At 36.5% G+C, this 12,346-nt stretch overlaps 2 protein-coding genes across 2 annotated transcripts in view; one reads left to right on the forward strand and one right to left on the reverse strand.

Moving 5' to 3' along the window:
- Positions 1-3,622: 3,622 nt before the first annotated feature.
- Smp_145160 (hypothetical protein) lies at positions 3,623-4,325 on the reverse strand (the record flags this gene model as incomplete). The annotated part of the gene is made up of 2 exons (XM_018797080.1): positions 3,623-3,794; positions 4,213-4,325. 2 exons carry the CDS (start codon positions 4,323-4,325, stop codon positions 3,623-3,625), a joined length of 285 nt encoding a protein of 94 aa, XP_018652157.1.
- A 132-nt stretch (positions 4,326-4,457) lies between these two features.
- Smp_042440 ((dihydro)ceramide Synthase (LAG1)) overlaps positions 4,458-12,346 on the forward strand; it is a gene marked incomplete at its 3' end in the record, with an annotated part of 15,112 nt that continues 7,223 nt past the window's right edge. The window contains exons 1-6 of the mRNA XM_018797081.1: positions 4,458-4,734; positions 4,771-4,897; positions 4,930-5,036; positions 5,079-5,136; positions 5,176-5,226; positions 6,673-6,765. Of these exons, the coding sequence (XP_018652158.1) occupies positions 4,571-4,734; positions 4,771-4,897; positions 4,930-5,036; positions 5,079-5,136; positions 5,176-5,226; positions 6,673-6,765 (600 nt within the window). The 5' untranslated portion in view covers positions 4,458-4,570. The remainder of the gene's footprint in view (positions 4,735-4,770; positions 4,898-4,929; positions 5,037-5,078; positions 5,137-5,175; positions 5,227-6,672; positions 6,766-12,346) is intronic.

Consider the following 12,346-nt stretch of genomic DNA (forward strand, 5'->3'; position numbering starts at 1 on the left):
GGTGACAATTTAAAAAATGCTTTCTCGTGACTTCAAACTTTTATCGACCTGATGCGCGTTAGTGAATAACGAGAGAAGGCAACTCAAGTACGACTGTGATTTCGGATACATATATTTCACGCTTTCGTTGAGGCAGACGGATGATATGAGAACAGAAGTGATTAAGGAAAGTTTGCTCATTTAGTTCAGTTGAAATATGACTTAACATTGAAAGGCATGGAAGATATAAGTCAGTACATGGACAACTATGATCACATATGCGTTCGAGATCATATATATGAAGGATAGAACGACTACAAGCATCAGAATACTAATAAGGTCACAATGATGTGTAGGGGATTCTACTGGTGTCTCTTAGCTCTAACCTAATCGACAAACATCCTTACCCTTACTATACACATCTGTTTATCAATGTAGCAAAAAGTGTTCCGTTTCCTTTGCTATAAAAATTCTTCCAAAACGAACTAAAATAATCGATGCTGCTGAGTCAGCCAACTAGTTCAACTAGTTCAGAATAATCCGGCATTTCGATATAAAGAAGCTACAGAACTCTGGTAACAGTAATACTGTATCAAGCAACAGGTTGTTATATCCGAACGAAGAATGGATGAATGGTAACTGCTACGAGTCGTTTGTGCATTGTAACATTAATAAGTAAATCATATATATTTGTATTCCTTTTATTACGAGCTTTCATTTGATCTTTTGGCTACTGTCATACGATTTGCCATTCTTAATATATTCCTAATTCATCGTTTTAGGTCTTATGCAAAAAATGATGTCCAGTAGGGATGGACTAGTAAGACAAGTAGAGTTTAGAACAAAAATAAAGCCTTAGTAAAGGACTTAAGAATACCACGTCTTCTGCAGTCTGTGGAAGGCAGAGGATATTTTGAATTCTTAAGTGCACTGATGTGAGTACTAAATATCATCTAGCTTAGTATAAATTCACGCATATCTTTGTAATGTGATGAATAGAAGCATTTGAATTATTATATGAACTAGAAATCCCAGAAATATCACAATTTAGACCAAGAAGAACTAGGTGAGCACGAACGAACGTATTGAATTTGGAGTTCCAAACCAGGCGAAATCAAGTACAAAGGGATCATTATTTCATACAAACACCGCACTCGCCACAGCTCAAATTAGAATCTAAGTTTCTGTAATCGATTTTACCTCTTCTCCTCAGGTTCATCATGTGTCTATCTTACTGTTTATTGGATAAAGATTCTGTATGACTTGTAATATAGTCATTAGAATTTACAATTAAAATTAGAACAAACTCACCCGACTCCTGGAGTTATATTTGATCAACGTGTCGTTTGTGTACTGAACTCACTAATATCTAGAATTCGAACCATAGATTTTCCAAAACTATCATCCCCCACGAAATAATGTGGTGTCCTTATGTCACTGTTCTATGACCAATATGATGTTCTCAATCAGCATTATCTCATATCTCACAATTCAACTATTATATATGAGTATTTGGGGATACACACTGACATGTAATTTGAGTTATTTCATCATGTGTTTTTGATTTGCATGAAAAATATGACACATTCCTTTTGCTCTTCACGTTAGAATACGTGAAATCATCGATCCAGTTACCAGATAAATGTGCATTTATACGTCTAACTAACAAATGTGGTTCATCTAGGCTTGGTTCATCAGCAAAACAATCAAATCAAAAATTTGCATCTGCCTCATACTCATTAAGATAATCTTGGACGCCATTTGAACTTTCTACCTGTGAAATCTTCGTTTCTGAACAAACCGGTCCCCTGACTGCTTTGAGGAAACTTTCTATTCACTGTAATTCATCATACCACTGACTGATGATTCTACTGGACATATATTGGTTGTGAGAATATCCAAATGTGACTGGGAGTCAACTCATTTGGAATGTTTTCGTCACATTCATTTGGGATGTCAATAGGGATAAATCCATTGTGAGAACATATAATATCTGATGCAGCACCATAAAGACTGTGATTAGCTTCTAACTCACTTAAAACTTGTTACTCACATTTAATTTAGATTTTATTGAGAATATATATATCATCAGGACAAATCACATCTGATAAGATAATAGAGTTATGATCAAGATTTGATGCACCCGATAAATCTTCCGCATAATTGTAAAGAATTTCATTAGGAATACACGAGTCATGAGAACAACGCATATTTAGCAATATAATATCGTCAATCTGATAAGAGTGTGAGTCACTGGAAACAGTCCATTTAATAAGATGGGAATTAAGAGTTTAGCATTGTCTGCAGCGAAATGAACAGTGCCATTACAAACTGTCTGAATGTTTTCAATTTTACCACATTCAAAACGCTTAGCACGAAATACATACGAACTTCATGAATGACATTTGTCACAGGATGAACATTTACCAAACTTGTGCTCATCTTCGTGACCAGCTTCGCAACTCCACAATGACTTGTTATCTGCATAACCGCGAGTACGTAATGCATTAGAATCAAGTAGTAAAGTAGTGGAATTCTTGATGTCCTGACGAATCGTTTTATGAAATTTTACTCCTTTATAGAATTTGAAATTTGTACACTTGACATGGCCTAGTAGTATTTCTTTTAGACTTGCTTTAAAAGGTGATATGTTTGTCACGCGTTCATTATAATTACTGTTAGATCCACACTTTAACTGATCACTTGTTCCTGAACTTAAATATGGATCTCCTGTTAATTGGTTTGAGTCAGTCAACTGACCATGATTCAACAGAAGGTCTAGGAAAAAATTTGCACGTAATATTATTGCCGATGCATATTAACTTAACTGTGATAAGTTCTAAAGTCGTTAAATCCAAATAATTTAAATTTGCCTTGAAACTTAGTTCCTAATATCAAATACAAAATTCTGTGGAAGGATTATTTTAGCTGAAATTTAAAAATTCTCGGGGTTAGTAGATTGTCTTGAAATTGACCACATAGAACGCTTGCATAGTCAACAAATCTCATCCACCTCATCTAAGTTCGAGTGGTGAGTTCAAAGTGAACACACCTCATACTTTATAATACTGGCGACGGACTTCACTTCCTGTTGCTTCGGTTAAATGTCTCCTGAAATGAATTGCAGGCAATCTGTTGAAATGTTGATTTCAAGATTTTTCAAGAAATCGCGATACTCTAGTCACTCTTCGAGATCTCCCAGCTCCCCTGAACTTTTTTTACTCAGCCCTCTGGATTTATTCACACTCTAGCTATTATTATTACCCACTGATCATCCACAGTGAGTATTTTTTTAATCACGAGTGTGCGTAATCTCATTTTGTCCTTGTTAATTTAGCCTAATGTAAGCACTTCATGAATCAGACTCACTGTATGAACTTGTCCTCATCTGAATAACCGGGTAGTCTATCCAAATCTCTTTGCTTCTCTCATATTTTCTGCAAGATCTGTTCGGTCAAAAGACGAATCGGAGGGATAATAGACAGTGTGCGATACAAAGATGAAGATGCTAATACTATTCCTCGCCCAGTTATCGGTATATCAATCAAAGCGTAGTGAAAATTGGAATTTGCTTGCTTATTGTTCCATTCTAACCCTAGTGATCTATGAGCAACGTGTTTCTCTGATTACAAGTATAGTGAAGTCACTTCTCTGATAGATCGCCTTCACGCTTTTTAAATCGGATGTCCTTGTTTTCCAACTTAACACCTTGATTGTCGGCAATGAAGAATGTTTCGGTATGTTCAGCTGTCAGAAATAAAGCTACACGACCATTCAAAAATTGACCCTTAACCACAAAATCGGAAAGTTCTGAACTGTTTGATTTTAGGAAAAAATTGCTCGAAAGGAATATGGTGTGACAATGAGAGTATGAGAAGTTATTTGAAATTTTGCAAGCATTTTTGGCAAATCACTGTTTTGTCGTTATTGAAAATTCGCGGATTATTTTCTTGATACTACAATCATTACTTGCATATAAATTTCTTCTACATCAGTCAAAACAGCCATCAGTCCACGATGAACTGTGACTTTAAGTTGATTACTGCCCCCTAAAAAAGCGTTTCTAAGAAAACCGCATACTGTCACCTCCACAACTGTCAGCCACACACTTAATGTGCTTTCAGTATATCGCAACCAATCAGTACTTATACATCAGCAATCTCAACGATTCTCAGCATCAGGTTCGCTAAATGAGGCAACATTTTTGATGTATCAAATATACCGTGAGCTTACCTTTGGAAGAGCATTATATTAGGAACAAAAACCTGTTTCACACCATCTGAGTCTGATTTATCTAATGAATTTACTTCAAATAGCTGCAAGTATATAACTACCGTAAAAATCATAAAAAATGTAAATAATTGTTGATCACGCTACTTAATAATAGGCAATATCAAGTTTTCTAAATGGTTTTAAATGGTTGACAGATATCAAAGATCGTTTAAATGGATGACTTTCAAACGCCAAATCTGACCGCTCCAGATAAAGGTCTATCTGTCACGGTTGCTATGGTTTCTATAGATTAGGATTTATTGTTGTTGAGCTCACTGAAAACGTTGTTATAAATTTTAGAACTTATTTCGTCCTAATTATGCATTCTTTCATATGGAATGAGAAGTTTTGGCTTCCACCCAACGTAACATGGGACCTAATGAAAGAAATAAATTCAGCTGGTGTTTCACCATCACTCACAAAATCTATGGATTGCCTTTATGCGGTAGCTGTTCTTACAGCCATTCGTTATTATTTGAAAGAGTATGCTGGACTATGATTTCAACTTTTTATTTCCAGGTCTGTTTTCATTCCTCATGGTCTTTCACTGGGTTTGCGCTTTCCTAAAATATCTCATGTTCCTGACATACCAGTCTTGAAGAGAGTATTTGAAAAAAATCATAAACCGACGTACGCTCAGATAAAGGTAGTCATTATATCTTGTGCTCTCAATTTTAGGAACTTTCAAAAACTCTTAATTTAAGTGATCGGTCGATTGAAGCGTGGTTTCGAAAGAGACGTAATTGCGAAAAGTCTCCAACGATTGTAAAGTTCGTGGAATCTGAGTAACTACTGTGGATTTCGCTGTAACCAAAGTTGATTGTTAGGTGGAAGCTATGTTACTATACTACCATGTTTTTTTACGGATTATTTGCGTTGCACGATGTATGTCTTATTTGAAGTATCTAAAAGACTTATTTTTAGAAGTCCTACTTCTGGGATATTAGAGATGCCATGCTGAATTATCCATATCATGTAATTTAAAAACATGCTATTATATATCATTTTTTTATTCAAGTGTGAACTTCCGTGGCAGTTGCCACGTGCTTGTGTAATTTTTACAATTTTTTACTGTAATTACCCTGATTTTAACTAGGTTTTAGGATTAATCCATTGTAATGTCCAAAATATGTTGTCAAGGTTTGTCCACTACCTATAGATTTTATTTAAGATATTTGTAATCATATGTCAATTTTCTTGTTACAAATTCATTATTTCAAAATTGTCACTGAAGCAAAAAATACTGCTTGTTTCTAAAGATACTACAAATGGATTCTTCCTTAATCGGATTGTGTTGATTGAGTCATATGGACTTATGGTTTGCGGTTAAAGCTTAGACTTTGTTCTTCGGACTGTAGCGCGTTCTTTAGTTTACATATAGAGTAACAAGTGACATACTGGAAAGTCTCCTAACAGCGATTGCACATGATAGAGACTTCATATTAGTACTGCTCAGAAAGATCCTTATCCAGCATATCTGCACGCCGGCTTTTCTTATGAAGCAAGAGCTTACCTCTTACCAAACATCAACATTCTGTCATCCTACATACCGAACTTTTATTAGACTTTAGGCTGGTAAAACAATGATATTTTTCCTATGAATGCTGTTTTTTGGGATGATTTGCCACGATCAGAGAATCATGGTTGATCAGCTACTATCATTTTCATAACGAACTCCTTATTCTATCAAGTTACGGGTCAATTATAGGGCGGAAAATGTGTATCGTAGTTGAATTTTAATTGATTGAATAACTCATCTATCTTATGTGTCCCTATCTTTGAGCTACAGTGTTTCTGCGGATAGCACTTTGCTACCAGAGACAACGTAAACTCATCGCGGTTCGAACCTACGGCTTATTTGCTAAAGATCATCACTTTAACTCTTGAAATATTGCCTCCACACTTTAACTTTGTAAACGCAATACGCGGGAGACGAAATAAACTAGATTACAAGAGTTAAAAATTATTTCTAAACTTTCTGGTGATATTGATAGGGATCACTACACAATACTTTCTGCTCAAATTCTAATTACAATCGCGAAAACAGGTTTTGTATGAGTTACCACATTTCTAAGTACAACCGAGCATTTGTATTCTGTTGGTTTATACATTTTATTCGGTTCACCCCGATTAGAGGCTTCATAAGTCCGGAATTTCTTTCTTTCTAAAAAACGTTATCGTTAAGGAAAACACCACGTGGAGATATACTCAACGTGATTTAGAGTTGAGTGTATTTTGTTACTGGAACCATGTTTCATCCAAAGAATCTATTACTATGTTTGATGTGATTATAACAGAATACTATTACTTCTTCTTGAATATCTGGTCATGCGCTAACTACCTTGATTTTTCTTATATGAAGATAAACCACTTAGCTGAGTATTATTTTATTTCAGATTTCGTATGCTTTCTGCTCTTCAGGTCCTGACCCCAGAAATTCATTGGTATTATATGGTACAACTTGGATACTACACAGCTTCTTTACTATGGGTTTTTTATGAAGTCAAACGATCAGTTAGTTTTTTTTAAAAAGCATGTATTTTGGTTTGATTTAATCATAAATTTTGGTTCGTCATGAATGACTGGTTATTAGCAACATACCCTGATAGGAAATAGAATACCATAGTGATTGCTTTTTATCGATTACATGTGTCTGCGCATACGTTTTTGTCCATACAATAATCAATATCCTCTTGTATCCCTCACATGCAATCTAATGGTACTGACTTTAATAAGTTTAGTCTACTAATATAACAACTACGTTAACGTGTTGATGAAATTACCAATAGTGCAAGCTATTTTTAATATGGAAATTTTGTTCTAAAGATTCCTAGAATATATTAGATATTTTTATGTCTTCCATGACCCTTTTCTGTAATTCAAATACTATATTAATGATTCTATAACATCCACACTTATCTGATTACCTAACTTAAAGCTACACGTCTTGTATCATATGATATGATATGATATCAAATACAATATTGTATTTGGTATACACTTCTCAAGATGTAATACTGATAATAGTAACGAAGTCTACTAGTGGCATTTAGGAATTCAACAGATAGTAGGGTTATCTAAAAGGCCCATCTACCTACAAGCATTGTGAATACTTGGCCTTGCCGCCAACCTTACTGTTTGGTTAGTTTTTTATTAACAGGACTTCATTAGCTATTAAACTTGGTCAAAGTGCTTAAAAGTGACGAGTGAATCAAAGTTTCAGTGCTCAATCTGCTTAGAATTATAAGAAACATGTCACTTGCACACAGTAACTTTAACCCTTAGGTTCAGCTTTGCCGTTAGCATATGTATATGTCATCCAGAAGGTTGTATGTTCACAAAAACACTTAGCCTCAATGTCGAAAGGTATCACCCTGTAAGGCAATAAATATGATTTACATGAAGGTACACGAAACCTCATATTGACACAATTTAAAGAGTTGATGAGCTGATGCAATAAAAACTCTGTTGATTTTCGAATATCTGAAAGCCTCTTCTGCTGAGAATATAAAAGGCGAATACAGTAGTAAACACCTGGGATGCATGAAGTTTACGAATAGAAAAATTACCCGTGAGCGGTTCAGCATTCCAATAAATGTAATAGTGAGTGTGTTTATGTGTTACTTTATAGCATGCCTCCTGCTGTTTTCAACTAGAAATATCTACAATTACTTCCTAGTAAAACTAGCTTATAATGTCTGACATGTATGGAGCTTAGCTTAATATGCTTGGGATGAAAATTTTTATAAACGCAATACTTGATGTTGGACCGTTATGATTTAAAAGTTTTAATTCCACTAGGGATATTGTTGAAGAATTGTGGAGCTTTTACGTGCTTATTGTTTTTCTTTAAGTCAATCAACATCATTGTTGGCATTCTTGAAGGCTTACTTACATACTAACTTACGCCTGTGACACATCATAGAAGAGTATAGGCCACCTACCAGCGTTCTCCATCGAACTCTGTTCTGAACAATTCAGTTGTTTTCAGATGCTATTCATACTTTTGGTACCTGCTTCCAATTCCCGGCGCAATGTGTTCTTTGGTCCCCCTCTTTTCCGTTTCCCTTCAGGATTCCAAGTTAGGGCTTGCCTCGTGATGCGGTTTGGTGATTTCCTTAATGTATGTCCTATCTACTTCCAACGTCTTTTCCTAATCTCCTCTTCAGATGGAAACCGGTTTGTTCTCTCTCATAGTAGGCTGATGCTGATAGTATCCGATCAACACGCATTCAGTATCTTTTGTAGATAACTGTTTGTAAATACCTCTAGTTTTTAGATGATGATTGTGGTAGTTCTCGAAATTTCACCTTCTTACGATAGAGCTGTCTTGACGTTCGTATTGAAGATTCTGACTTTGATGTTGTTTGATAGTTGTTTTGAGTCTCATATGTTTTCGAACTGTGGGAACGCTGCCCTTACTTTTCTAATCCTTACCTTTACGTCTGCATCGGATGCTCCTTGTTCATCGATGATGCTGACCAGGTACATGAGAGATTCCATCCACGTCTTCCCGAGCTTCTCTATCAAGTGTGATTGAGCTGGTGTTCTCCATGTTGTATTTGAGGCCTACTGATAGAGAGGCTTCTTCTACGCTGACTGTCTTTACTCGCATTTACTAGTGTGTATGGAATAGAATGGCTAGGATATTTGTGGAGTCCAAATCGTCTAAGGTGGGAGTAAGCAGCCTTGTCTAACACCCGTCTTTACTTGGAATGCGTCTGTCAGCTGTCCGCCATTCACGACTTTGCAGTGTAGTCCGTCGTATGAATCCCGGATGACGTTGAGAAATTTCTGAGGTACACCATAATCCCGAAAAAGGTTCTCTCACCCACACTGTCAAATGCTTTCTCATAGTCAAGAAAATTGATGTATAGTAATGAATTCCATCCAATTGATCGCTCAACAATGATCCATGGTATCGTGATTTGGTCTGTGCATAACCGATGCTTACAGGATCCGGCTTATTGATCTCGGAGCTGGATGTCTACCGGATCTTTCATTCGGTTCAGTAATACTCTGTCGAGAACTTTTCCTGGTGCCGACAGCAGTGTGATGCCTCCTTAGTTTTCACATCTCAGATCTTTCTTGGGTATCTTAACGAGGTATCCTTCTTTCCATTCTATCGGCACTTGTTCTTCCCCCGAAATCTTCCGGAATAGAACGTGGAGCATGTTCGCAGTTGCTTTTATGTCTGACTTCAGTACTTTGGCCGGTATGTTTTCACGTCCTGATGCTTTCTCATTCTTGATTTATCTGATGGCTATTCTGATTTCTTCGATCGTTGGTGGAGTAGTGACATCTATACGAAAGTCTGTAGGTGCTGCTTCGATGTCCTATAGATTCAATGGAGCTGGTCTATTCAAGAGTTCCTCAATGTGTTTTGTTCTTGAACCTCTGTGATTGTCATTCTTACTTTTTGCTTGACGGGCTTCTATGGTTTACCATATCTCCCTGCTAGTTTCTTCGTTGTGTCATATGGCCGTCTCATATTTCCTTCTCTTGAAGCTCTTTCCGCCGTCATTGCTAGGTCTTCCATGTATTTCTGCTTGTCAGTTCTAATGCCCTTCTTCACTTGCTTGTTTGCTACGGTGTGTTCGGCCTGTACCTTGACTTTTCCTACTCTTGTTCGGATGTTGTTAATCGCTGTCTTCTTGTTCTCTCTTTCTTGAATCTTGTCTAGGGTTTTGATGGACATCCATTCCTTATGGTGATGCTCATTAAGGCTCAGAACCTCCTGAAACGTTGAAGTCAGTACTTCTTTGATCCCTTTCCAGCTGTCCTCCATCGTAGTTTCTTGTTCTTTCAGTAGATCCTGTGAAGCTTGGAACCTGTTGATGAGGGTTATCTTGAATTCGTTGAGTTTGTTAGTATCTCGAAGGAAGTCTGTATTGAACCTTTGTAGTGCTGTTCCCCCAGATATAGAATGTTTATTTAGTTTCAGTTTCATCTTGGCCACAACCAGGTGGTGATCTGAAGCTATACCAGCTTGTCTCCTGGTTCTCACGTCATCCATTTACCTTCTGAATTTTTTACTGATGCAAGTACGATCGATCTGATTCTGTGTAGTGTGATCCGGTGAAACCCATGTAGTTTTGTGTATGCGTTTGCGTTGGGATATTGTGCTGCCTATAACCAATTTGTTGAATGCACATATATTTGCGAATCTCTCCCCATTTTCATTTCTCTCTCCCAGTCCATGTCGTCCAATCATGTCTTCATATCCTGTGTTGTCCAGTCCGACTTTGGAGTTTAGATCTCTCATCAGGATGGTCAGGTCTTTCCTTGAGCACTTAGCTAAGATTGATTGCAGCCTCGAGTAGAACTGATCTTTATCGTCATCATTGCTATCATTTGTGGGTGCATAACATTGGGTAACATTCATTGTGATCCCCTCCTTTTTCGTTTTGAATGATGCTTTGATAATTCTGGATCCATGAGATTCCCATCCCACTAGTGCATTTCGCGCTTCTCTGGACAGCACTAGGGCAACTCCGTGAGTGTGTGCAGCATTTTCCTCTTCGTGACCAGAGTACAGCAGCATCTCTTCCGTATCTATCCTTTGATGTCCAGGTTATGTCCAATGGTTTTGACTGATTCCGAACATCTTCAAGTTATATATCCTCATTTCCTTTGCTATTTGACTGGTCCTTCTGGTCTCTCATATTATCCGAAGATTCTATGTACCTATATTAATGGTTTCTCTGTCTGTTATAATTACACTGGCCTCGTGACTTCCGAAGAATCTTAGCTTTCACAATGAGGCGTCATAATATTTATGAATGTAGATCCTTCAACTAGGATAGCAGAGCTTAAATAGTTAAATTTGTTTGTTCTGGTTGGCGTTTTTTAGCGATGTGGTTTTCTACGGGATGGGGTTGCTGACCCCATGCCCAACCCTCCTCCTTTACATGGGTTGGGGACCTGAATTGATCCTATAGTAGCTACAGTCGGAGTCTCTTAAATGCTTGCAGCAAAATAACTCTTTTGGTTGGTTAACATTGACTAATTTGTTTATTTGCTTATTTTTATTACTCGTACAATTATTACTAACCCTCGTGTCCGCACACGAATATGACCATTTTCACTATTTCTTGTTCTAAAACATTTTCTTCGTAACAAAGGAAAGATACTGATGAAGTAAAAAGTAAAGATTCTCTTCTTGGCGTCATTAAAGATATCATTAGACAATAATAATAGTACTTTGAGCACTACGATATGCTTAGAAATGATTTATAGTTGTTTCACTAGAGGGTTTATATGGTGTATGTACAAACTAAGTGGCTTTATTTATAACAAACAAACCAAACGTATCGTTTGCGATTATCTATTCTCTTTAGGTCTGTTAAGTGTGTGCGTTACCATTTATCCGTACATTACTCATCAATTTGTTTAAAAGTTTTGGGATTGATGACACCGAGTTTCTTCAATACGATGTAACTAGGGATTTGTCGTGTATGAAGTTAGTTGTCATCACGGTCTGGAATGCGCTGTAGAAACACTGGAAAAAGAAGTCTGGAACACCTGTTTCATTTTGTTTTCTGACATCCCTGAATTTAATGCTCAATAGATACGACAGTTAACATTATGCTGGACAAATTTGTTAACCAGTTGGATTCGAAAATTAGCATCGGTTTCAGAAATCAGAAACTCTTTCAAAACACAAAGCCCCTAGTTCCTATGTTCAATCATACATGGATTCGAGGATATCCTTTGCTATTTAGTTAGAAACTAGGCTGAATAACCTTTTAATACATAAAAATGAAGAACTTCAAATATTTTCTATTACAAATCTCTGAAAAAATTGAACTTTCTTAACTATAAAGCTGTAGAAAGAGAATACATATATTTGTATTTAGTTCTCTTTTCCCTATAAAATATACACACTTTGCTTTATAAATCAATTGTAAATCACACAGTACATAATTGATACTTTATTTCAGTGGTAAATTTTATACCCATGTAAATCATCGATTCCAATTATTTTGATGGAGTTTTCTTCTCTGAGCTGGATAGTTTGGTCGTGGAGCTTTCATCGTCCTACAAATCTTCTCCACCATTCCAATTATTTTGTGATAGTTTTGTTAATTAATTT

Source organism: Schistosoma mansoni, chromosome 4 (assembly GCF_000237925.1).
Source record: "Schistosoma mansoni strain Puerto Rico chromosome 4, complete genome".
NCBI classification, from domain to species: Eukaryota; Metazoa; Platyhelminthes; class Trematoda; order Strigeidida; family Schistosomatidae; genus Schistosoma; species Schistosoma mansoni.